At 47.9% G+C, this 27,982-nt stretch overlaps 1 protein-coding gene across 1 annotated transcript in view; it reads right to left on the bottom strand.

Moving 5' to 3' along the window:
- Positions 1–669: 669 nt before the first annotated feature.
- Positions 670–27,982, bottom strand: part of ccdc102a (coiled-coil domain containing 102A) — a gene marked incomplete at its 3' end in the record, with an annotated part of 32,306 nt that continues 4,993 nt past the window's right edge. The window contains exons 4-8 of the mRNA XM_080843028.1: positions 26,030–26,146; positions 23,638–23,847; positions 9,832–10,002; positions 8,956–9,059; positions 670–811 (exon numbers count right to left, since the gene is read on the bottom strand). Of these exons, the coding sequence (XP_080699154.1) occupies positions 670–811; positions 8,956–9,059; positions 9,832–10,002; positions 23,638–23,847; positions 26,030–26,146 (744 nt within the window). The remainder of the gene's footprint in view (positions 812–8,955; positions 9,060–9,831; positions 10,003–23,637; positions 23,848–26,029; positions 26,147–27,982) is intronic.

The following is a 27,982-nucleotide window of genomic DNA, read 5'->3' as shown; positions in this document are numbered from 1 at the left end:
CCAGCATTAGCACATAGCCTTGATCAGCATGGCTTCCAGGACTTTAGCCAGCCTGGACATATCAGCAGGTGAATGGCATGGATCTAGGGACGGATGACGTGAAGCTGGACGAGGAAGGGGAGGAGGAGGAAGAGATGGTAATATGGCTTGATGAGGTGATGGAATGAGAGTCAGAGCACAGAATGTCATGGTATAAGGATAACTGTGCAGGGGACCACTCACTTAACCACAGGGGAAAGAAAGAAGGCAGAGAGCCGGGGGGGGGGGGGGGGGGGGGTCAATGGAGACAGTACAGTAGATGTAGGTATAGTGGTGGTGGTGGTGGTGGGCAGGGAGACTGACAACCTTCACAGTCCTGCTGATCACTCAGTATCCAGCTCCTTTGGTCCTTCAGCTGGGGGTTGGAGGGGGAACCAGCTGTGTGGAGACAGTGCCACAGCTTCAGAAGGCAGTTAGTTGCGAGTGTTTATCAACCAGTCCGTTCGGAGTCCACATATGCCCGTCTGTCTGCCTGTGTCGCTCTCTGTCTGTCTGTCTTTCTGTCTGTCTGTCTGACAGCCTGACCAAAAAGTCCTGGCGAGGAGCCTAGAGCACAAAGCTGTGTGTTATCAGTCTTGAGAACTGAGGGACTTGTTGTCTCACTCTGAGAGAACTCCGGGTTCTTGGTTCTCAGGGGATCTGGATCTGCAGCTCCTCTTCCTCATCGTCGTCCTGGTCGCTGGGTGGTCTGTCGGGGTTGTCCGAGCTGAACCGGGCCGAGGCAGACGTTCTCATCTTCCCAAACAGCCCTGGACTCTGCTGCCGCCGCAGCCTGAGAGAAAGAGAGAGAGAGAGAGAGAGAAGGAGGGAGAAAAAGAGAGAGGCTGGTGAGAACTCAAGTGAGGTGGGAAAGGTTCTTGTCCTCGACTCTGCATTTCCCAGAGACAGGTTGATAATAAGTGAGCAAAAAGGTAAACGAAATCTCCCACCTCAATGAATTATTCAGACACTTTCAAACGCAGACACCCAGGTCCAACCCTGAGGCCAGGCTTCTCCAAATGCCATGAATACTACTGAGCCAGCTAAAGGTAACTACCAGCATTTGTTCTCCCTGCTAGCTTATGTTCCACACACTCCAAGACTCAACTGTAATGGATGCGGGTGATCTTCACTGGATGAAACTTAGCCAAGTTACTCCACAATTTTGAGTAAATAAAGAAACAAATGCGCCTGATTTATCAGTGTTTGGGGCTAGAGAGAAGGCTCCTCATTTTGCAATGATTAATTTCATTCATCTGCAGCCAGCGCCTCTGCCACTGTGTTTGGCGGTCTGAGCCAGCCTTAACCAGCTGCCGCTACCCCTCTCCCCCCTAATGACAAAGACAAACAGGCACGAGAGCAAACCCAAAACATTCAATTCCTTAAACCAACATGTTCCCACACACAGTCTCACACACAGTCTCTCACACTCAGTCTCTCACACACACACACTCTTACACACACACTCTCTATACCGCTCTCTTTCATGCTCAACATTGCTCTTTCCCTCCCTCTCTCCATCCATCTCTTTGCCCATCCTCTCTCTGGGCTGTCACAGGCGCTCATGTCTGTGCCTCTGTCGAGGCTGATTAGGGCAGAACAGCTTAATCTCCCAGAAATGAGCAGCCAAACAATACCTGCCCACTGAGATGCCTGCTGGGTACGTTTGCCAGCTGTCCAGGTAAATAGAGTTTCATTAGAAGGATAGAGGGAAGGAGGGGGGGGGGAGATGTAAAGAAGGGGAGACAGTAGAAGAGATGTGTGTGTGTGTGTGTGTGTGTGTATATCTTTCTGTAAAATTGGAAGTGAGACAAGAGAGGAGAAAAAAAACTGTGTGTCTAAGTCTTCAAATGTATGAATGAGTGTGCACAAGAGTGGAGCTATGACGGTGAGACTTCTTACACAGTGTTTTTTTCAAGGCGAGAATATTTGTGCGTCATTCCGCCTCGTCTTTCTGTATAAAAAGTATAGAGGCACAATTTGGGGGATGGGGGTGTGTGTCATCATTGTTGGTCCACCTCTGAGCTGGCAGCAGAGATAGTCACAGGCGGGCTGACGTCTGTGCAATAGACACATGGGTGACGCAGCCTGGTAGCTAACCAACATGCAGCAGGACTACCGGGTTGTCCGAACACACAAATCTGACATGATGAGCATTAACATGTTGTACATGATGAGCATTACATTTCATTTCGTCATTTAGCAGACGCTTTTATCCAAAGCGACTTACAAGGGTGTATACACATTTTACATTGATGGCACACTGCACATCAGGAGCAATTAGGGGTTCAGTGTCTTGCTCAAGGACGCTTCGACAGGGAATCGAACTAGCAACCTGAGCGTTAACATGTTATACAGGAAGAGCATTAACATGTTGTACATGATGCACACCAACTGTGCTTACGTCTGAACAAACGTGCACGGCTTGCAAGAGCCTGCTGACACCAAGTTCACCCATCACTGTTTTTTTTTAACAGGTAGGCTAGTTTATTTCCGACATACGTTATGGCGCATTTGAGACGACTCGGAATTCGGAACATCCATATGATATTTCCCAGCTTCGACCTAAATGCGTTCGAGCCAAATGTAAACATAAAAACTTTTTTTCCTTCAATTTGCTTGACATCAATAACTCTGATTTTTTGTTCATTTTGACACACTGCCTCTTCACGCATCTTCTCACACATTAAAAGAGTTTTTTGTACTTTGCTATAGTCAAGGTTTTGTTATTTTATATTACCTTCACTGATAATGAATCACCTAACTGCAGCCAGGGAATTGTTTTCTTAGAGTTTCTGAGTCAGAGCTACGTCTTCAAGTGGGGTGCTAGTGCAGTTTTCCGAGTTGGAAATATCCGAGTGTTCTTTAGTGGTTTATAGTTGAAGCTAGATGCTCTGTTACACACCACACCTCTGGTTACGCAAAGTCCGATTAGTATGTAAAATGAAACACTGGGGGCGTCATTATGCTGCTTCTGTTTTGTACAGTATAAACAAGCGAAGGTGGCAAGAATATGTGATTACGGCAGGACCGCTGTATTAGAAGTGCAAGAGGAGGAGAAAATGAGGAGAAAGAGAGCATGTGCGCCGACACCTTGACACCCAAGTGTGAGAGAGAAAGCGCGAGAGAGAGAGTGAGAGAGTGTGTGTGTGTGTGTGTGTGTGTGTGTGTGTGTGTGTTCAGGGGTGAGGAGAGAAGAAGAGGAAAAAAGAAAGCGACAGAGCGCCAGCGACTGACAGGCAATGACTCACACAACTGATCAATTATACAGCAGCTCTTATGAACTGCGACCTCAAGCTGAGGCGAGCATTCACAGTGCCCCTCTCACTTATTCATTAAGATATGATGGGGTTGATATCACACTGGAGGCCACCCCCACAATGAGCAGACACACACACGCATACACACGCGTGCACACGCACACACACACAAACACACACACACACACACACACACACACACACACGCGCGCACACACACACACAGGCACACACACGCATGCACGCACGCACAGGCACACACACACGGGATAGGCATACATGACAAAAGTAGACAGGTGTGAAGGATGAGGGTGAGAGGTCTAAGGTGAGGGTAAAGTAGGGACCCCTACAATATTGGACCAGGTGTTCTGTGTGTGTGCGCGTGTGTGTGTGTGTGTGTGTGGGATGACTAGGGTGGTGAGGTGAGTGGATAGCCCGAGATGGCACAGGACCACAGTGGCTAGCGGCCAGTGCATTATAACACATGTTGGGCACGCCACCATATGGAGCCTGGTTAGATGAATTAGGATCCGTAATGGAAGTGATGAAGCCATGAGGGACACAGAGGGGGACGTCACAGAGAACCGCAGCTGCTGATGGCATGGCCACTGCAGGCCAGCTGGTCTCTACACAGACAGAGATGGCTCTGACACACCGCTGAAGATTGAGAGACATATAAAACAATGTGCAATGACTAGCTTAGTTACACATGTGGATATCAGGGCAGGCCTTAAAGCCACATGTTGTGTGCAATATGCACTGTTGTTACAGGTACAGAGGACCGTGGGATGGAGAGAGAAGATAGCTTGGAGATGGAGAGAGAAAGAGCAAGGGAGAGAGAGAGAGGGAGAGAGAGAGAGAGAGAGAGAGAGAGACAGAAGCCTGTGTGAGAGGAAGAAGATAGTCTGAGTAAGACACATACAGTTTTAAGTAGAGGCAGAGGGAGAGGGAGAGGTAGGGAAAGAGAGTGTGAGAGAAGCAGATAGAGGAAAGGAGGCCGCTTGGCCTGGGTTAATTACATTTTCATGCACCGGTGGCTGTGGCGGTGGGGAGAGGTGGGGTATAAATCCCAGCCCGCCGGAGCTCTGGCACATCCCTGGCCACTGCACCTCCCTTAATGACCGTGTTAGGGGACTAGCAGAGGGGCCTGGGGGCTACTGCAGAGGCCCACTGCAGCCAGGCAGGGAGTCCTATTTATGGGGGGGGCATGACTGTGCTGAGGAGAGTACTGTACGGAAAAGGAGGAACTACAACACCATTCAATGAGTCATGCAACAATCCAAAGGCAATGGAATCTTCATCTTCCCTGCGGTGTGAGCAGGTTTAGATGACAAGGCCTGCGTAGTAAATGAATGTACATGCGCATAAATATGGAGTGTAAGTATATTCAGACTTTACAGTGACAGGATTGAAGAGTTCAGAGGGGTCTGTGTCATGTCAAATGTCTTGCTTAGGGTAAGAGAGAGAGAGAGAAAGAGAAACAGAGAGAAAAGAACATGAGAGAAAACATGAGCGACTAAAAAAGAACAGAGAGGTCTCCATGTTGGTGGAAAAGGAAGTACGGCTGGTTGCCCCATCTTCCCCTCCCCTCCCCTCCCATCCCCTCCCCTCCCCTCTCTCCTGGTCTGCACTGTCAGGAAGAGGAATCCTGTTAATGGGGCCAAATTGCACATAATTGAAATGTGACCACAGTGGCCTGCAACAGGGCTAAAAGCTTTTCGATTGTGCCCAAAAACACTTAGCAGGTTACAACATGACCAAGGTCCTACAAAAGATGATGATGGTGGGAGCAAGGTTGAGGGTGGGGGTAACTGAATCGAGAATTAATGTTTTTGTGCCTCTGCACGGACAGCAGGGAAACATGACAACCATGACATATTTCTTTCTGTTTCATGATTTTACCATGTGTGCCAGTCCAACAGAGGACTTGATCACCAACTCACCCACTGTTTTACTGGCTTGTTGGTTACAAATGGGTATTTCATGCTAATGAAGAATTTGGAGAAAGACATTCGGGAGAGTTGTGAAATGAATCTCTCATTCAACAGGGAATGTTGATTGGCTGACCCAGGTCCACTGTTTAAGGCCAGTCATGTGCTAACAGCGTCAGCGTCTCTCTCCAGTCCTCTTTTTCAGTCACACGTATGCACAAACACACTCAGGACTGAAGGCTGGAGGCACAGACGATCCTTGGCTGCTCTCAGCTAGATGGAGATCGATACACACACAAAAAGGATCAGATTTTCTTCCTTCTCATTCCACAAAAGCCTCTTTCAGCCAGTGTTTAGAGACGGCTAAATAGCATGTCCGTCACACATACAAAAATCCTTCAGACACACACAGACACACCAGTCAGCCATCCACCTCTTACCACACACACACACACACACACACACACACACCACATACACTCCCATATCTGGTCATGTTGAGCAGTGGTAATCCACTGGAGCTGTCAGGCTGCCTGAGTGTGGGATGGCGTGTTCGGGTTGTTAAACGTGGCGGCAGTGACAGATATGGACAGCCAGGAGGGCTAGATTAAGGACCCAAGGAGCCATTACAGGACACGGGATGCCTGGAGAGACGCAAGGGTCAGGATTTTCCCTGTCATGATGCTCCGGCAGCGTTCCCAGGCCGCTTCCCAGGGACGTTGTTATCAGTGGTGCTCTGCCCGGCTCGGACCTTATCGCTGTGTGTCTCTCATGCACACACACGAGCCCTTGCTCTTCCACACACACATCTTGTTCCCCCTCTAGCCTATGACCTCACTGCTGTTCACACAGCCAGAAGGCCAAAGGTCAAGTAGAGGAGAGCGAGAGAGATAGAGAGAAAGAGAGAATGAGAGAGTTTGTTATGTCTATGGCTGGGTGTGAATATGTGTGTGTGCTTTCTTCTAGAAATCCACCATGCCTTGGAGGGATCACCTGCCTTCTGAAAAACTATTGATTCAGGCCAGATATGTGTTATGGCTCTACAGTATGGGAGGTCACAAAGGGCTTTCTCTGCACAAACAAAAAACGACAGTGAGCGAGAGAAATAGAAAGAAGAGAGTGAAATAAAAACCTCTTTTACAGCATTTTCTATAGAATATAAAAGTGTGTGAGTATGTGTGTGTATATGTGTTTGTGTGTGTGTGTATAGAATGTGTTTTGCATGTGTGTAGAATGACTCAATGCTGACACGCGATGCGCACACCATCTCCAGGCTCAGCCTTGTGTTTGCCCTGCCATCGCGGCCAACGGATTTGCCTACCTGGCTGCATGAGACAAATACCACCCTACATCACCATGACAACTGTAGTTTAACTCATAACTCCATCCATCTCCTTGACAACAGCTCCTCCTTTTCAACGGTCACCCTGACAACCCCAAAACAGGGTGCCCCCCCCCCCCCCCCCCACCACCTCCTGGTTCTCCACTTGAGACTAGGATTGTGTCTGGTGGGACTGCCAGCTGCGAAGTCCACCTGTTCGGCACAGGTAGAACAGGGCGATATATAAACTTCATAAGGTACACTATTATATTTGGAAACGAGATATAGGTGCTGTCTATACCAATACAGTTTCATCTTGTGTTACATAAGCCGTTTCTTCCATAAAGCCGTTCCGTGTTTGCTCCTCTCTCACACTCTAGCCCCGACTCTCCCTCTGCTCCTGCAGAGGTCCCTCTAGAGACCCCCTAGTGGTCAGCGAAAGCAGTTTCTATATTTCACTGTAACGACCGCTGACGACGGCTGGAATGTGTTTTCATGAAAGAGTTGTAAACGGTATTGACTTTACTGAACGTATTTCTCAAAAAAGACAGAAGATTACCCTAATTACCCTACTTGCTAAAATATCTTTATGAATGTGAAAATTAATCTCTATTTTCATCCAAGGCACTTGCAGTGGTGTTTATTGTAGGCAATACGGTTTAGTGCTAGCATAGTATCTTAGGACAAAACTAAGGCAATATGGAGATTGCACGCATTCTGTCGGTGGTTAGGTGAATAAAGGTATACGGTTTGATGGTGACTATAATCACATAGGGTTATGATTACATCGCTTTTTCTATTCACTTTTCCTTGTCCTCTTATACGTATGTTTACAGCTTGAGCATGCTCCTGACTCTTCAGCAAATAAATATAAGTATATTTTCCGAAGAACAAATTGTTAATCATATAATGTAAATCCTTAAACAGGTTCATTATTTTAAAAAGAAAATAATGTGAAATCAAAACCTATATGCAAGACCTATCAAAGCAAGTTCTGCAAAACAATGTCACCACAATAGTCGATAAATGTCATTCCATTAAAAATATCTGATTCTTCTTTTTAATCTTCATAAAATGGTAATTGTTGATTTCAGCTCAATCTTTGTAGATATTCTTAATAATTCATATTCTTAATAAAGTCAATACGTAAGTTATATAATATAAGTATATAATATAAGTATTTCAATAATCTCAAAATTCCCAGGAATCGGCAGCAGTGTTCTTGAATTGTCATGGTGTCTATAGGCACAGGTAAGGTCCACGGCACAAGTAAGGCACTGTCCCTACAAGGATAAGTGTCTGTGATTTTGCTCTTCGAGTGGACTTGGGTACTTCGAGTTGACTTGGGTACTTTGGTGAACTAAAGACTGCTACAGCATTACCACACATTACCATAAAAGCATAACGCAGTGGGAAAACTGAATATTAAATTAGTCTGTCTCATTAAAAGGCACCACTAAGTGGTTTATATCTCATCTCTCTCTCTCTCTCTCATATAGGAGAATTATTTAAACACGGTAAGTGGTGCTATGCCTTTCTGCTGACGGGACCCCACTGGTGATGCAGGGCATTGAGGCTAAACGCCTGTGACTTCCCCTGGTTTCTCTTGGCTGCAAGACGATAACCTGATGAACCGCTGATACTCATGCGTCGAAACACACTCTCGCATTACGCTCGGGTGTGATAACCCTGTGACCCTACCACACACACACACACACACACACACACACACACACACACACACACACACACACACACACACACACACACACACACACACACACACACACACACACACACACACACACACACACACACACACACACACACACACACGACTTAGGTGCAGGAGTTAAACAATGAGCTGCGCAGCGAGGGTGTGTCAGCCTGGGCGTCTCCATGCCAACAGGGCTGCCTATCGCAGTGCTTCCAGATGCGTTTCCATGCCGACTTGCCTGTCGCTCTGCTCGCTGGAGCTGTGGGGGTGTCCAGAACTCTCCCTGTTACTAAGGTAACCCGCAGCTCTGCAGCATGTGATTGGCTGTGGGAGGGTGTGAGTCAGGAACGCAAGCAGAATGATAAGGAAGAAGCTGAGGGGTGGGGAAGAGAGGGAAGCAGACAGAAAAGAGACGGAGACCTGGAGATGATGTGAGCTGGAGTATCAGGCAGACAAGAATGGGAGAAAGATAGAGTGAGTGAGCAGAGTGTGTATATAGGTCTGAGTGAGAGAGTGCGTGAGTGAGAAAGAGAGAGAGAGAGAAAGGTGGAGTCAACAGCCCCTTACTAATGCTCTCAGCACAATCATCAGGGAGAGAAACTGCCACAACCTCCAGCAGCTATCAGTTTCTCTATGTGTGTGTGCAGGTATGTGTGTGTGCAGGTATGTGTGTGTCTAAGAGAGACAATGATGGAGAGAGTGTGTTACCTGGACTGCAGATGTTCCAACTGGACCTGGAGGTTCTCAGTCTGCTCCACCTGCTCATCGAGGGACCGCTGGAGCTTTCTGCTCTGGTTATGGGCTTCATCCAGCTGTAGCGCGTGCACACATACACACACACACACACACACACACACACACACACACACACACACACACACACACACACACACACACACACACACACACACACACACACACACACACACACACACACACACACACACACACACACAGAGAGACATCAATGATATCAATGCCTGGATATGCAGAGGGGCCATATTGCACTGCATTCATAATGGGTACAACAAATTGATTACTACTGTAATCTAAACCACAACAAGCTGCACGGCAGACACAAGCATTATAATTTATCATTTGTTTTATGTCAGTCCACTCAAAGACACTCATTAATCCTGTGAGCAACAAAACAACACAGTGTGCCTGGGAATGCTTCATGTGGATGTACCAGCATGCATAAACTGTTTGTACTTACACACTTGTGTGTATGCATTTGCTTCAAGATAAGCTACATTTATGGATCCAGGAGCAAGGGTTTACACATAGAATGTGTGTGTGTGTGTGTGTTTGTATGTCAGACTGTGCATTTGCAAAAGTGCTTGTGTGTGTGTCTATATGTGACTACATCCTCTAAAGCATAGTGCAAGCATTCTTCAGCTGCACAAAGTGCATGTCAGAATCAGAATCAGAAATCAGAATCAGAGAGGTCTTTACTGCCAAGTAGGTTTTCGCCTACCAGGATTTTTATGTGGGACGTGTGCTGCTTATGTGCTGCTTATGTGGGTGAATGTATGTGAATGTTTACGTATCTGTGAGTGTGAGTGTGAGTGTGTGTGTATTAACCTCATCTTCAGCCGTGCCCAGCTCTTTCTTGAGCTCCTCCACGCGCAGCCTGAGTTTCTTCACCTCCGTCTCGTGCTGCTCCACTCGCCGGTTGGCGTGGGCCAGCTCAGCCATCTTCTCCTGGTACTGCTTCTTCAGCTTGGTGTGAACGTGGCGCAGGTCAGCCAGTTCCTACACACACACACACACACACACACACACACACACAAAAAACAGCACATTTTAGGCTTTTAAGCTCCTTCTTAAATGTCTGCAACAAAGCAGCACAACATCTCAAGGCTAGCCCCCAACTTCCCAGATCCAGGAATCAAAGGGGGGTGGAGGTAGGTTGGGGTGGGGGTTGTTGACTTTCAGGAATAGATGCACTAGGGTACCTTTGACTCATAGTGCACATCAGAGGAGGGGAAACTCACAGCCTAAAACCTGGTCTGGAGCAAACAGGAAAGCAGCCCTCCTTTGACAGGAGAAATGGGCCCCCAACATGCAGTCCAGATGTGTTTAGTGACCCTCCCATTGAGGTATGAAGGTCACAGGTGTTGGCGGCGCGGGAGAAAGACAGATAAAAGCCCCCGCCGCGTGGTCAATAACACAGAGCTCGCCACACAGGGCCAACTCACAGAGCTGGACGCTCGGCACACAATAACACACTGTGAGCCTGTTTGTCAGCACCTCCCTGGTAGAAAATTAAAGAGTGGCGGGGGAAGAGTGTGTGGTGTGTCTGTGTGTAGTACGCGTGTGTGTGTGCCTGTGTGTAGTGCGTGTGTGTGTGTCTGCGTGTACTGTGTGTGAGTGTGTCTGCGTGTACTGTGCGTGTACTGTGTGTGTGTGTGTGTGTGTGTGTCTCTGTCTGTCTCCAGTGCGTGCGTGTGTGTGTGTGTGTGTGTGTGTGTGTGTGTGTGTGAAGAGGAACCAAGGTCAAAGCTAATCCCCAGACAGACAAACAAAGAGCACTGTTTTAAAATCAGCTGCTGAGGATGAAAGTTCCTTTTGTTTGTTGATCTGCAGGTTTTTTCTCCCTTTCATTTTCCACCTCTCCCTCCCACCATCTCGGCTTTCTCTTTCCTTCTTTCTCTCTCTCTCTCTCTCTCCCTCTCTGTCTCATTGAGGGCTGTGGGATTGGAACATCCTGTCGCCATCCATTTCGCCACGCTAGTTTCCTTTGCTGCTTAACATCTTTCCTGAACCTTCCGGCTACCAAGAGATGGACGGAGAACACCATGTACTTTCTTGTGTGGGATTTTCTCAATGAAGTCCTGAGTAATCTGACATGGAGAGAGAGAGGACCCTCTGCATTTTGAAAGCGCTCTTGGGTTAGTTCTTCCAGCTCCATAGACCAGTGTCTTAACACCCAAACACTGGACCTGAGATCATCTCCAGGGTGCCAGGTTAGGCTGGACAATCCATCATTTCTAGCAGCAGAGACAGCTCTGGGCAGCAACTCAGAGCACCAGCCAATAGCTGTGCTGAGACTAGACAGGGACATAAGAACAGAAAAGATGGAAAAGAAACGGAGGACAGAAAGCATTAAAACAACAAACAGGCAGAGACAGCACAAGAGAGAGAGAAGAGAGGAGGGGGATGTTTTAAACTCAAAAGTGATAAACTGTTGGCACAGGAGCCCTATCATAAGCACACTCCTACCCACAGACAGAAACACACACACACACACACACACACACACACACACACACACACACACACACACACACACACACACACACACACTTCTTCTATTCACAACCCCCCTCCCCAGCACACATCCATCCATCCCACACCGCCAGTTCTCTCCGTCTTGCTGTCACACACAAAGGCACACACACACAAAACCACAGACACCTGCTCTCATCCTTCTTAATCCACACGCACATTCTTTCAGTTGTTCATTTTTGCACTCTCATTCCACGATTAAATTATTGATAGCCTTGAACAACGTGGTCCATCGGGCCCTCTAGGAAACACTCGGGTGCTAAAGCCATCATTCAGCCAGCTGCGTGAAAGCTCCTCTCTCACATCGCCGTAAGTCACTAATCCCCTCCTCCCCTTATCAAACTATTATTCACACGCCAATAAATGTCTTATCCTCAGCAAACGAAAAGAACGAAAGAAAGAAACAGGGAAGGATGGGGGGGGGGGGGGGGGCGGGGTAGAGTGGTACGAAGGATCCGTTTTGTTCTCAAAGCCATAATTCTGGCAGTGCAGGGAAAGCCATGCCAGGAAGGCCCATGCTATACTGTACCCAACAAAGAGCTGTTCGTCCCTTTTTGTCTGCACCCTGGTGGGAGCGGTGTGGCTCAGTCAGTGAGGTTTTAAATTGAAGATGCGTGTCTGCTGCGGCAGCCTTAGGAGGTCACACTGACCAGAACTCTGCAAACCACTCAAGCAAACACGGCAGAAAAGGACAGTAGGAACAAAAGTGCAAAGAGAGAGCGAAAGAGTGAGAGATTTGATTACTACCAGTAAAACAGAAACCCCCTAAAAACTCAGAGAGAGGAGGAGAGGGTGAAGTATATAAAGAAGTATAAATGAAAAGAATGAGAGGAAAGATAGGACAAACAGGAGAGGTGGGTGAAGAGGAAATGAGTGGTGGGGAAATGCAGTGAGCTCCATCAGAGCCTATTAATAATTGAGGAGAATAATCAAGAGGGCAGTCTAAGCGAGGTCTTCGCTGGTGCAGCAGAGCAGGGAGCTATCAGCCAGACCTGTGCCTGAGCCTTTCTAGACCTCCTGCTGGGCGGCTAGTGCCCACATAAGCAGTTTATGCAGGCAAACATGCACATACACGCATGCACACACACACGCACACACACTGGCTCACAATGCAAACTCAACTCAATTTCAATCATCAAAGTGGGAATACCGACCCACATGTACCCACGCACGCATGCACACACACGCACGCACACACACGCACGCATACTGCACGCACACAATGTACGTATGAGGACACATCTCTCTCACACACACACGCACGCACGCACACACGCACGCACGCACGCACGCACGCACGCGCGCGCATAAGCACAATCTCCAAGGCTCTCGGCCACCTGGAGAGAGGAAATCTCCCATGATGCCGCGCTCTTTATTTCTGGGTCACATGAAATGGGGACGTGATCCACTTCTGCCGTACCTCCCAGACAGCAGCCAGCCCGCGAGTCGGGCCCAGAGCGTGTTTCAAGTGCACCTCACGTACGACACAGCCCTCGACTAGCCCCATGGGGACCGGTGTGTCTGTCTGTGTGCGCCTCTACATGTACCACATTCACGAGGTGTCTCAAAACATTTACCCAACTGAGAACTGGAGCAGAGAACTAGAGTTACTGAGCGCCTTTACAGCTGTATGACGACAATTAGGACACGGAAAAGAGAAAAGGAGAGAAAAAAAGAGATGGAAGATGAAAGAGAGAGACGGCAACAACGGGTCCCGCCACAGGATGTAAACACAAAAGGATAGTGTGTGTGTAGAGTTAACCTGACACGAAAAAATAAATAAATAAAAAACCTGCACTGAAACAGAGTAATGAAGACAGTAAACCAGGCTGGCTCAGTGCCAAGGGAAACCAGAACACAAGTGAATGACGAGGCACTGATGAAGAAGACATCCCATCACATAATACTGCTGAGTGGCTCATTCAGACGTGTGGACAGCTAACAGCGCTCTCTATGCTCATGGTCTCACATTTCATCCCTCAGACAGACAGACAGAGAGAGAGAGAGAGAGAGAGAGAGAGAGAGAGAATGAATGAATACAGCAACAGGGTACAGTACAGGGTACAGCAAAAAGCCTAACTTCAGAGGGCCACAAAATTAAATGAAAGAGGGCCACAAAATTAAATGAAAGAGGCAAGGAATTGAGTTACTGTGTCCTTTCTTGTCACATAAAATAAATAAACCGACTCTGTTCTCATTTTGGGCCACATCTGAAAGAACAGCACACAGGGAGTCTCTCAGTAAAAGACACTCACTAAGCAGCACAAGGAGTGCAGACAATGCAAGGAGCGCCAGTGTGACCACGGGCTTTGTTTACTGAGCGGCTCAGAGTAAACATCATCAGCCAATCAGGTCCAGTCTTTTCTTAATTGAGGCTCCTTTCCTTCTCTTCCAGTCGAGGCGTAGCGCAGATGTCCAAATTCAAATATGAAGACAACTCAGCAGGGCTGGACAAGCAAGATGGCATGCTGCTCCTTAATTACTGAAGCGCCAACATAAAAACACAGACGCAGATAGGCAAAAAAAAAAAAAGAAGAAGAAATTCCAGACGTGTACAAACACGCAATCCCCCAAGCCTGTGCACAAACACAGTGGATAAATGGGTTGGGGGTATAGGGTAGGGTGGGTTACATAAAGGAGGCCGTTAAATGTTTCTTCTTCAGTGGAGCCCAGACTGAACAACCAAATAAGATCCACTGATACACACACACACACACACACACACGCACGCACGCACGCACGCATGCATACAAATCAGTGTACAGTTGGGTTTGTGGGCAGGCAGTTGACTACTGCCTGAGGGTTCCTATAGGCCAGTGTGCTCCACGGGCATGCTGGGAGCTGTGGGGCTGACCGGTGGGGTGTACGGTCAGTGGGACCTTTAAAGAGCAGGCTGTTTAGACTAGGGCAATGTTGAGGCAGAGGGGGGAGCAGGGCAGAGAGGACTGCTCTCACAGATATAATCGCCGTCCTGCTGACATGGCCAAAATCCTGCCTCTGGCCATCAATAGGACAGAGCCTGAGAACAGCGTTATGAGTGTATTGAGTGAGCCCAACAGAATTTTATATGGACATTTTTATGGACAGACAGGGCCTTGAACTATCAGAGCTAACTTTACTATACTATACTATATCCACATTCAATATTCATGAACCCTATGGCCATATTGGCCTGCACGATCATGTTGGTGTTGACTATGAGCCATAGAACATGCAAGCCCCAGTAGAGCAGATTCTGAGTGTACTGTGTGTATGTGTATTTGTGAGACAGAAAGGCTGAGAAAAGAGTGCGTTTGAGAGGGAAATTGCGGTGTGAGTATGTGTGTGTATCAGATTGTGTGTCTGCGTGAGTGTGTATGCCCTTTTGTTTCTCCGTTTATGCAGAGCCCACATGCCCGAGGCGTACCAGAGCCCTGTGGAAGTGTGATGAAGTGAGGAGCTGCTGCCGCTGGAGGAAAGAGCCACGGGCTGAGGCTGAGGCTAAACGCTCGCTAACAGCCTCGCCTGCTCATCTCCCTCCCCTGCAGAGTGCAGTACAACTGCCAGCGCAGGAGAACACCTTACAGCAGCCATCTCACTTAACCCACCGCTGCGAGACTACACCAGATGGAAAGGAATGGCAAAGGGGTTTTTTCTCCCTCCAAAAACAAGTCTAAATCTAAGCTGCAAACACAAAACAGAGAGCGAGAGTACGAGACACAAGCATATGTGTGCACAAAAGAAGGCTTGCTTTTTATGTGAGGTTAACTGATCCACAGTGATTTGGCATTGTGACTGAATCAGATTTCCTGACTCCTGAAAGTGATGGCTGGTTCTGTATTCCACACTGACCAATCCTATTCTGTAGTGTGGTTTCCAACAAAGCTGGGTTAGGGAAAGAGACCATATGGGGGGGGGGGGGGGGGGGGGGGGTGTAAGAGTCCACTGACCTTCCCTCCTCAGGGAGCACTCTCATGACTCCTTAAACCCACAACCGGACACCTCCTGCTTATTAATGGAACAAAGACATGAAACAGATGATCCCTATCCTTAAACCTTCTTTCTAGGTTGTTTTAAACGTGCAGATTTCCTGTAAAAGAAGAATAGTAGAATACTCACCTCTTTTTTTCCAGAAATTGCATAAAGACAGGGCTGGCCATAGTGTGATTTATATGGGGCGTGTATGCTCAATACCTCTTTGGAAGGCAGGCCATGGCCTTGCACACACACACATGTGGTATAATTCATCCTGCACTAGTTTTACATTCGGCTCACCTCTGTCCGAGCTCCTAACCCCGGAGGGTCCAGCACGGCACCTCTTGCCCTTCACCTACACCTGACATGTTCTGTAATGCACCCTGCCATTTGCACAGACACATATACACACACACACACTTTGCTTTTTCTAATGCACCTATGCTGCTACTGCGTGCATCGAATGTGCTGCCACACACAGACACAAAGTAACTAGCCTTGTCCTCTGTCCCCCTGGTTGAAGCCCTTAGCTCTAGATCAGCACTAATGGTGTAGTGTCACTGCCTGCTAACTGGGGCATTAGCCCGCAGGCTCAATAAATAACCCACTGCGGGCATGGTGCTAATGGAGTCATTTACACTGCGCCTACCAGCTGTTAAAAGGGCCCAGTAGACTGCTCTCAGATCAGTAACTGATGCAGTCGTCTGCTGTGGGCCTGCGGAGAATGTGTTAATGGCGCCCCGTGGACTGACTAGAGAACAGCTGAAGCCCTGGTGTGGGAGTGAGAGATGAGGGGGGGTGGCAGCGCTGCAGTAGTGCTCCGGTCCCAGACGGCCGAGCGAAGGTCACTCGCAGGGTGACAAGTTTTCGTGTGAGTAGGACCCCATGACTGCATGGAAGCGCACGCACGCACGCACGCGCGCACGCACGCACGCACGCACGCACGCACACACACACATTGCTATTTTTAATACGTTTTTTTATTTTGACTTGATCAACATGGTCGTCACTGTCATACAAATGTGATATCATCATTGGTGCACAAAAATATGGTCTCATCCAGTGAGAACAGACGCGGACGTCTCTGATTGCTAGCCATTACTGCAAGAGACACTGTATTCCTGAAGCGATCCGTCGGTAGCGAAGTCTAGTTTAGAAATTCTTCAGAAAAGTCAATGACAACACACTCAGTTTCTGGTTTCTAAATAAAAGTAAGTTGTTTATGGAGCCACTGGCCGTGTATTATTTCATGGATTAATGTTGTAGTATAAAAACTGTGCAGGTTTTTCTTGACACGGCTTCATGTGGACGCAATAAAAAAAGGTACCGGATCCAAAAAAAAAATCGGATTCAGGCAATCCAGGCTCTGTGTAGACGTGCCCTAAGATTTGTATAAAGCTGTAGCATTTTCATGATTGGTTTCACATGCTTTTTAATACACACATTATAAATATGCATGATTCCTGTAAGTAAGGGGGTTTGAGAGGGAGGGCGTAATGAAAAAAGGAAGAGAGCGGAAGAGTGGGAGAACGAGGGATGGGGTGAGCATGAGAACGAAAGCGAGTGAGCGGGCCATTCAGAGAGGGAGTGCACCCTTGAGGGTGGAACAGCAGGCAGTAAATGAGAAACTCCTGGAAGAGGAGCCCTGAGTCTGAGAGGCAAGACAATCCATTTCACACTGCCTTAGCCCAGATGCTCCAGTAGCATGCCAGATTCCATTTACATACACACACACACACACACACAAACACAGCAGAAACCCATCCCAGAAACACACAAAGAAAAAGCAAGCACACAATGAAAGATAACAGAAATAAAAGCACACACATGCACACACACACACGCAGAAACCAAATCACTGAAACACATACAATGAGCACAGAAACACACACACAATCACTTACACAGACACACACACAGACAGAATGCACTGGGGAGTGTGCCACCTCGACACATGGTGCAAGGCCACTGTTAACTATGCTTCCATCAGACAGAAAGGCCTTAAGAGTCAGGGCCAACAGATGAGGGCCTTATTCCCACACATTAATCTCTTTGATTGGTGGCCAGTCAAGCCTTACTGCATGCATCCAGTGGGTCTGTGTGCCCCTGAGTGAGCATGTATGTGTGCCTCTGTTTCTGTGGTAAATGTGTGTGCCTGAGTGCATTATAGTATGTGTGTGTGTGTGTGTGTGTGTGTGTGTGTGTGTGTGTGTGTGTTTGTAGTATTATTGCAGACGGGAGTGCACACAACAATTCGGAGTGTGGGTGAATGTTTTTGCACCTGCGCGCACTGTGTGTATACTATGTGAGTGTATGGTGGGTCAGTGTACATTTCTGTTTATGTGCAACTTATAACCTGTGTGTGTGTGTGTGTGTGCGTGTGTGTGTGTTGTTGACATGTGCGGTGAAGCAGGCAGTGGGATAGATGTGTAGGGGGATGGAGGTGTAATGGAGTATGTGTGGGGTACAGGGAGGAGGGGAGGAGGAGAGGTATAGTGAAAACTCCAGCTGCAACAGAAAGACAGGATTCCAGAGGGACAGAAAGAGAGGGGGAGAGAGGGAGCAAGAGAGAGAGAGAGGAAAGAAGAGATGAAGATAGATGAAAAGCATGCCTAGATATGCAATGCGATGAGAAGAAAAGAAATCGGGGGAGAAAGATGACGGGGAGAAACAATGTGTGTCTGTGCGTATGTGTGAGCGTGTGAATGAGCTCGATCTGACCTTCAGAGGCAGACTGGCTTCTCCTTGATGTAGGAGATAAAAACACCAGGCTCTTTGGTTCAAAGAGCCTGCAGAGGAACTGGGTGAACCCATCAGAGGAGAACACAACGCTCCATGTGCTGCCGCCGCGACCCGCACTCCCACACACACGCCTCTGTGTGTCTGTGTGTCTGTGTGTGTGTGTGTGTGTGTGTGTGTGTGTGTGTGTGTGTGTGTGTGTTTGTCTGAATCTGTGACCTGAAGTCCCAGCAGCAAACACAGGAGCCACCTGCACTGTGAGCCACCTGGATGATCTATGCTAAAGTAAGCACACATGTTATACGTGGGCACAGCCAACACACACACACACACACACACACACACTAACTTACACACACACACACAGGTTATTGTTATCGATCATGCACAAAGTGATGTCAGACAAGCAGGCAAACGTGTGTGTATTAGTGTATGAGTGCTTTGCATGTGCTTTCAATGAGGAGAGACACGAGCGTACACCAGTGGCCTTGTTCTGGGGGGAGACTGATGTGCCTGCTGCTTCATTGGCTTTCAAGGTCTTTTGAGCGCCCTGCCTTCATTGTGATCGTTTGACCTCATAGTTGTCCGGGCTGAAACCGCTCAGTGGCCAGGAAAGACGATTTGGGGGATTCCACAAGTCCACGAGGAGATCTGATTAAGACACCTCAAGCTTGTAGAGCAAATGACCAAATATGTATGTGTGAGAGTGAGTGAGTGAGTGTATGCATGTATGTATGGGCCAAAGCGGGGAGAACACAGAGTGGCGGCGGTCCATTCCCACACACACACACACACACACACACACACACACACACACACACACACACACACACACACACACACACACACACACACACACACACACACACAACGCCCTACACACAAACAGCACACAGAACACACAGATGGCCAGACAGCAGGAGAAACACGGTCACTGTAGGGGTTCTGGCAGTGCATAACACCAACAGCCAAACACATACATGTTAAATGTTCAACATTTACGCACTGTTTGCAAGCATTCAGTCATGCGCTCCCCTCTTACACAGACATGCACAACCTCACACGCTGTTTGAAAGCCGGGCGAGCGGCGAGAGGAATAAACGCCAGCTGCCTGCGGCCACGGTAACAATCCTTTGAAAGCGGAGCTCCTGTTCGCTGGCCCTCGGCTCTAACAAGGGGTGAACTTCTACCTGTTATCAAACACCCCCACACACCTCACAGCCACTCAAACACAGACTGGACAGAAATGGTGGAGGGAAAGGAAGAGCTCGCTGCAGACACGTTCACAGGTCACACACTGACACACACATACACATACACATACACATACACAGACAGACAGACAGACAGACAGACAGACAGAGACAAAGAAACACAGAGCAGTCACAGAGTCCCCTTCCCAATTTTCTGGCAGGGCTTGGCTGAATTGCGAGGTGACAGAGAACATCAATCTCAACGCTGGCTGCTGCAGGCACAGAGAGGGCACTTCGGCTGGGCTGGGAATATGATTTTGGTATCAATCACACTTTGTTCCCTCTGTGTATGTGTGCCTTTGTGGGTGTGTGTGTGTGTGTGTGTGTGTGTGTGTGTGTGTGAGAGTGTGTGTGTGTGAGAATGTGTGTGAGAGTGCGCGTCCGTTCAACGTCTTCATCGCCTGCTGTGTTTCTCTGGCTGCGTCCACATTGATCGCCGCGCCTCGGCGGCACCACGAGTGCCATCAATCTGGCTGGAGCTCTACGGCTGTGGACTGGGACAGACGCTCAACCGATCACATACACACACTCGGTCTTTCACACACACATGCTCTCAAGCACAAACTCTCTCTCTCTCTCTCTCTCCATCTATCTATCTTTCTCTCTCTCTCTCTCTCTCTCTCTCTCTCACACGCACACCAACATCAATCTCCCTTACACCACCATGCACTATCACACAAGCAGACATGCTCACGATTAGTGTCTTTCTCACACACACACACACACACACACACACACACACACACACACACACACACACACACACACACACAGAAATGTCCTTCGTTTCCTTTAAAACTTCGAAACATATGCAAAGGAAGCCCCTCCCTTCGGCCCCCAAACACACAGAGGAGGACAGAGGCACCTGTGTTCAAATCATTCTGACCTCTAGGTTCGGTGCTACACCTGGAACTCTCCACACATCTCCGATCCCCTGCTCCCTCGCTTATTTTCCTCCATGCCTTATCCCCCTCTCTTTCTCTCTCTCTCTCTCTCTCTCTCTCTCTCTCTCTCTTTCTCTTTCTCACACTCTCAGAGGTGAGAGAGTGATTTGCAGATGTGGGGTGTGTAGTGAGGAGTGCTTCAGGCTGACTCCATAAATCTCTGCCTGCAGTAATGGTGCTCATAAAGAGCCAACGCTAAGTGTTTTTATTTCCTCTCTCTTGCTCACATTTACACACACACACACACACACACACACACACACACACACACACACACACACACACACACACACACACACACACACACACACACACACACACACACACACACGCACACACGCACACACACACACACACACACACACACAGCAAGTATAGGAGATCTATACAGATGCACACACATGCACTCTCGCTCGACTGCCCGGAGCGCAAAAGAGAAAATGGAAGACAAATCAAAGTGACAAAACTCTGAACCGAATGAAGACTGCAACAATGCACAGGTAACAGTATTGAGGAAAGGAGAAAAGAGGTGTGTGTGTGTGTGTGTGTGTGTGTGTGTGTGTGTGTGTGTGTGTGTGTGTGTGTGTGTGTGTGTGTGGCTGCACTGGAAAAGCAACACTGATATTCCAATTGCCCTCTAATGCAATCTCCAGACACACATGCTGACTCATGTTGAAGGGGGAATAAAGCACCATATTGTAAACTAATTTATAATCTCTCATCTTTAAACACTCTTATTCTTATTTCATTTCATGGGGAAATATCTACTTTGTGAAAATAGTTTTACATCTGCTAAAAAGGAAAATTGAAGAGGGATATGCTTCAAATTAGAATATTCTAATATACTGAGGTTAATGATCGCGCTGCACAGGCAGATAACACCCTCTTTAAGTGTAATCCATAGTCTAAGACAACATCTTGGCGAGATGAGCATTTCTTTACAATATGTCACGTCTGCTGCCAAACAGAAGCAGAGCTCAGCTACTGTGGTTACCATACTGTTATTATTTCACACAAACACCATAACAAACAAACACCTCTTTAACACGTCGCACAAAGTACTCCAGGCTGTGGAGGAGGGAGTCTTCTGACAGTACTGCGGCTGCTTACATGCACATTACTTCTGTCTGAAGAAACTCCGCCAGATGGGTTGTTATAAGCTACCACAAGTCACACTGCAGCAAGTGCCAGAATGTCTGCTGAAACATTTCACAATTCAACAGAGATGGAAGCTATACAAGATTATTAAATTGCACGTTTGGACACTTAAAATTCTGGGCCCAAATTTATTCTCGATCATGGACGCGAGTTGGACTATATTGATCTCGACAAAAATAACATAAGCTTGTCATAGAATCGAAGTTAGTTTGAGTTTTAACAGGCTCAAAATCACATACCCTGATTAACGATCTGACAGTCGGTTTGACGGGATGTGGCTAGGGCATTTTAAAACAGGTCTGACAAGCTACAACTGTGTTGACGAATTAAATTGTTTTGAACAACAGAAGAATCATTATTCCTTGTAAAAGTGCTCCTGGCAAACACTGTCCAGCACCCACTGTGACATTGACAACTTTCTGCTATGTAATCTCGTCTGGCACATTCAGTTTAAAGGGACTGCTCGACAATGCTATTGGTCAACTGTAATGAAACCTTTCGCTAATAAACTTCAGCCTGGCTCTGCCCACTTAGCACTCCCTCTGAACTGTCCTGTTTTGTGCAACAGATCACATCCGCTGCCGCTTCCATTTTCACCATCGAAATAGGGCCAATTATGTACCTCGCGCAAGTTACGGCACCTGGAGGGACCTGCGGCTAATCTCTGTGTATGAGGGCTGCTGTACACACCGGGACGCTAATGCAGCGCCCACTTCAGCCCACTCCATCCACAGCGCTCGCTCTCGCTGTCGCTCTCGCTCTCTCTGGCACAACCACAATTTACAGGCCCCTTTATATTACTATTTACATTTTCTTTATGTGACTTAATAGTGCTTATATAGTTGTAGTGGACAGTGTGCGGTTGTTTGTTGATGTTTGAGAGTGAGAGTGTGTGTTTGAATGAGAGTGAGAGTGAGAGTGAGAATGAGAGTGTGTGAGTGAGTGTGAGTGTAAGGGTAAGTGTGAGTCAGTGCGGGCACATGATGGCAGCACTCCGATCCTATCCGATTCTCTCCATGGGGTCTCCATGGGGGGTTAACTGCTCTATCTCAAAGCACATGGAAGTGACAAAACTAGATCAGTTCAAATCAAATGCGGAATGTTTACATCTGCTACCGTTGATTATACAGTAAATACGTTGTGAAATGAAACAAAACCGTTGATTATACAGTAAATACGTTGTGAAATGAAACAAAAACACACCACAGTTAAAGTTGTATTAGTATTGATTGATTCACATCGATATGAATGGATTACATGACTAACAACGGGTGGAAAAGTAATAAGAAAATATTTGTTCACTGAATTAGCGCGTTCTGTCCCAAACAGTTGCGTTCCAGTTTCTAAGTTTCACTTTCGCTTTCAGTATTTCAACGTGAATGAGAGGGAGCACAAGAACTGAGCGTCTAGCAGCGTTTATCATATCATATACATTATATATGATGCATGTATATGTCTGTGGGCACGATCTCAAGCACGTGCAAAAGTTGTTGTTGTCCAATTTGAATCAGATACGAGAGACACATGCGCGCCCAGTCCAATTACCAGCGGAATCGAATCGTGTGTCTGGGGGTTTACATCGGAGTCCAGTCGGACTCAAGTTGGACACAATGAATCTAGTTCTGGGGAGTCACATGTGTCCAATATCCAATTTAAATCGGACTGAAATCGGAAATTGGACGCATGTGTCCACACTGAGTGTGTCTGTGTGTGTGTGTGAGTGCTTGTATATTATAGCACTATCTGAGAATGTGAAACCCCCCATGCCAGCGTTCCTTCCATCATCCACAAGTTGTTTCTCTCCCCCTTCTGTCTATTCTCTGCCTTGTTGGATGTATATGGTATAGCTGACCAGTGCAAGCATTTCTCCACAACTGTGTGTGTCAGGTACACCTTTTTCTGTGTGTGTGTGTGTGTGTGTGAAGCCATGGCCCTTGCATGTGTGTGTGTGTGTGTGTGTGTGTGTGTGTGTGTGTGTGTGTGTGTGAGCGAGAGTATGAGTGCCCTTTAGAGTGAGCATCAGTGGGTCTGCTTGCGTGTGCGTCGCCCACCTTGTTCCTCTCGAATAGCTCGTTCTGGATGCTCTTGAGGTCAGAGTCGAGGGCACTGGCGGCCTGCCGGCGCTTACGGGCCAGCTGCTCCTCCAGGTCCTCCATCTGGGCGCGCAGCTTCTTGTTGTCGCGCTCCAGCGCCAGCTTCTCCGTCTCCAGACGCTCGCGCCGACCCCACTCAGCGGCGTTCTCTACCTGCAGACGCTCCATCTGAGGGGAGGCAGAGAGAGAGTTAGTTAGAAGAAGGACAAGAAGAGGGGGATGATGTAGAGAACAAGAGAGAAGGAGAAGGAAAGCAGGAGAGATTAAGAAATGAACAAGGCGATGAAGAGAAATGAAGGACAAGGAGTGGGGCAGAGAGATAGATAGAGAGATTAAGGGAGAGGAAGGGAGATTGGGAATTCAAATGGGGGTAGGTGGGGGAGAGGTGGAGGGCAAGTGAAAAAGAGAGACAAAACAATGAAGTGAGAGATATTAAAGGGAACCCTTAGAAGTATTGGAGATGAGGCAGAATGAGTGCTGGAGAGAGTGATTGGGTGTGAGTGTGCGTGTGCGTGAGCGTGTGCGTGTGCGTGTGCGTGTGCGTGTGCGTGCGTGTGTGTGTGTGTGTGTGTGTGTGTGTGTGTGTGTGTGTGTGTGCACGCGCGCGTGTGTGTGTGTGTGTGTGCGAGCATGTCCCGGTCACATGCCCTGTGATATCTCGTTGAATTACACAGGGAGAGGCAAACAAAAGACCCACGCAGGGCATCTGAGGATCCGGCAGGAAAACAGGCCGCTGTGTCTCCTCCTGTGCATTACACATGCTGAAATATTCCGCCCACGTTTCATCAAGGAAGCCGACCCATTACCCCTCCCCCCTCCCCCCAACAACATTTCTCCATCTCCAGCCCCTCTCCTCACATCTCCCCACCCCAGGGAGACAGACAGACAGACAGACAGACAGACAGAATCCCTGAGAGAGAGAGAGAGAGAGAGAGAGAGAGAGGGAATATAGCAGAGGGAAGACAGAGAGGTAGACAAAAGAAAGAGTGAGAAGAAGAGAGATAGAAGACAAAGAGAGGGAGGGAGCACCCATGAAAGAGAGGGTGAGGGAGCGACCACAAAAGAGAGAGGGTCAGCACAGCCTGGTGTCTGCTGGTCTGGCCTGAGTGGCCGCCAGCCTGAGTGCTAGGCCTGGCTGAAGGCTTCTGGGAAGCGTGCCTGTGCAGTGGCGCCAGACCGAGGGGCAGGACAGGACAGGACAGGACAGGACAGCACGCTTTAAAAAGGCCCATCAAAGAGCCACGCCGCGCCCCCCGACAGCCCACCCTCGCCCCGCTGCCAAACATGCCATCACCAAACCGCCCGTGTTGAGCCTGAGCCAGCTTTACCACGGGGCAGAATGGGGCCAGGGACCGGGTGCCATGTGACGACGAGCAGATGGGCCGAGACACACGGCCAGAGACCCGGCACAGTCAAAGGCAACAGGAGAGATCCTGTCATCTGTAAATAAAGACAAGCATGCAGCTTGATGGTAAAGGAGGATGGTGGGCTGTGTGGCGGTGGAAAGGTGCTCGTCACAACCAAGGGCCCCTTCTCTATGACCGCAGAGTCCACCTGCGTAATCTAGTTCTGAAGCTTTTCAGTGAAAAGAGAATGTTGCAAGGTTATCTCTGAGAGAAAAAAAACCTCTGCTGCTGAGACATTGTTTAAGCTGCAGCTAAGCTCGGTCATCTAGACTAAATAAACCAAACTGAGGAAGAGGGGGAGGAGGTTGACGATGATTCCTGTGATTGTGACTGACTGAGTGGTGTGTAGTGTAGTGGTTGTAATTGTATAGGTTGCTCAGTCCTTGATATATTGCTGGTGTTAGGTAACTACATCCTTCAGGAATTCTGGCAACCTTCCCAAGTTAAGGTGAATGTAGACTTTATTTGATCAAAATGGCCTCAAAGAGCTAATCAATGGCAACACAGAACTCCAATAGATGGCTAATTAAAGGCCTCACAGAGGGCCAGCAGGTGTGTTCTCTATGTCTCTTTAAGGTTGTGTGTGTGTGTGTGTGTGTGTGTGTGTGTGTGTGTGTGTCAGTGTGTGTGTGTGTCAGTGTGTGTGTGTGTGTGTGTGTGTTTGAGAGAGAGTGAGTGTGTTTATCGACTCTTTTAGTACAGCACATCAGGTGGGGTAAAATCAGACCCCAGTGGGAACAATTTAATTGCAGTTTTCGTCACCTGAATTGGCTTCTCTTCTGGGAACGCTATTGGCTTTGCAAAGCAATAGTTACACAACAGCCCTCTCTTACCATCAGACCAGAGGGGTCAGTCAGGCACAGGTCTGTGCACAGTTGTTTTATTGCATTGCTCAGTGCCACGCTATGCAGTGCTGCGTTGCGCTGTGTTGGACGGTGCCTCACCTCTGCACGGAGCTCGGCCAGCTTCTTGTCCATGCTGCTGCGCGCCCCCAGTTCGTCCTCCAGGTCCTCCGACATGCGGCCCAGCTCGTCCTGGTGCACCTCCTTCAGCATGTTGAGCTTAGGCAGACCAGACACAGAGACAACATTATGGACAGGCTACAGGCCCACAGATGTGGATCCACGTCTTATGCGGATCAGTAGGGAAGAAACGTAACTTCAGTGTTAAAGAAACCTTTATATGCAAGCAGATTCACATATTAAAAAAAACACACACACATTTAGTGACCAAACTCGCAGAAGACTAGTGAGCTGTTGTGCTTTTTGAGCTCCAACAGGGTGCATGTGCTTCTCTCTGGTATGACAGAGTGTGCATGAGAAATGAGTTTGTCTAAGATGAACCTAGTTAGGGTTTATTATCAAACCGCCTTTATCTGGGCTTCCGCTGCTAGGCTGTGCTTTCATTCACACTCAGGGTCAGGCCTGTGCTGCTGCCTGCCTATGAACCTTCAGTGCCCCCTGCTGTCCAAGATATGCATGTCCATGTGCACACATATCCAAAACGAACTACCGACATGAAGCAAACAGACGTGTGACGCACACTGATAGAAACCCACACACATTAAAACATGGAAAGAAGTTGACAAACATGTGTGTATCTGAACACAAACAGGAACATAGTGACATTCTCTCCCCCCCCCCCCCCCCCCCCACGACCACCACCACGCACATATCTCACAGCCTTTGAGACAGACGTCATTCGCGCTTGTGTGTCGCATGTGTGCATTTGAAGTTGTAATCTGTGCCAGTGCAGGTGTGTGTATGTGGGTGAAGGTCTGTGTTCTACTGGGTGTGTGCTGGTGCTCCGGCGGGGGCGGGGGTGGGAGTGCAGCGGTGGGTCTTTGATATGGGGGCCTGCGGGATGCAGGAGGCTGATAGTGGGGCTTAAGAACCTCAGGTGGGCAGGTGCGTCACAGCAGCCTTTAACAGCCCTGCTGCACATCAAAGCAGAGACCACCTCGCCACACACCAGACCAAGGTGACTTCTGCACAAAGGGCGGCATCCTAACAAAAAGGAGGGATTCAGAGGAAGAAAATTGGCTTCTTTTAATGGTGGCTCTGATGTGACCTTGGGGAAACAATGGCCTCCTCTCTGGCCATTCTGGCTCAGGTGGTCAGTGCTCAGTTGGTCTGGAAATAATTGGGGCTGTTCCTGTTAGCACTAGACTCTCATTAGAGGTTAAGGAGTTAACTGTCAACTGACAAAAAAACTTTCAATGTCTTGGCCATGCCACACAACTTGCGAGCTCACAGCAAAATACAGATGCGTCTCTGGCTAAATACCATAACCATTTTCACCCTTTGTGTCTCAACAGCACAGCTGATATTAATTAAATAATACATGGATTTTATGAAGGCTTGATGGCTATCTGTTGGTGTATTCTTGTAGATTTTGTTGAACACAAATTGTGTGCGTGCCAACTATCCTCTTGTAGGCTTCTGCTCACCATGTGAATTTGGTGACAATTAGCTAAGTGACTTCCTTTCTAAATCTATATTATGAACATGACATGCACATCTATTTGGTGAACAGAATCGAATGTTATTTAACTACCACAGGGCTTATTTTGTTGATTTTCCAAATCCACATTCTCTCATAGCAGGGCTTCGAAATCCCTGGTAGCCCTTAAAGCATTCAATTATTTTTTTTTGGTTTGCCTGAAATTAATTAGACTAGACCAAATAAAAAAGTGAATTTTTATGTAAAAGGCGGATATATTTGAGAAAGCAATAATAATAATAAAAAAATCTTAATAAATATCATTATGCATTTAACTGAAGTTTGCTCTTCTTCCTCTGATCTTTTCAGGGCTGCTTATGGCCATTTGAGCTTACCTCACTTTGAGTTTACCTCTGAGTGAACACAAGAAAAACATCAGCTGTACTTAACTGGGG

The sequence above is a fragment of the Sprattus sprattus genome, assembly GCF_963457725.1.
Source record: "Sprattus sprattus genome assembly, chromosome: 8".
Taxonomy (NCBI): domain Eukaryota; kingdom Metazoa; phylum Chordata; class Actinopteri; order Clupeiformes; family Clupeidae; genus Sprattus; species Sprattus sprattus.
This window is presented reverse-complemented; position numbering and strand designations above follow the sequence as displayed.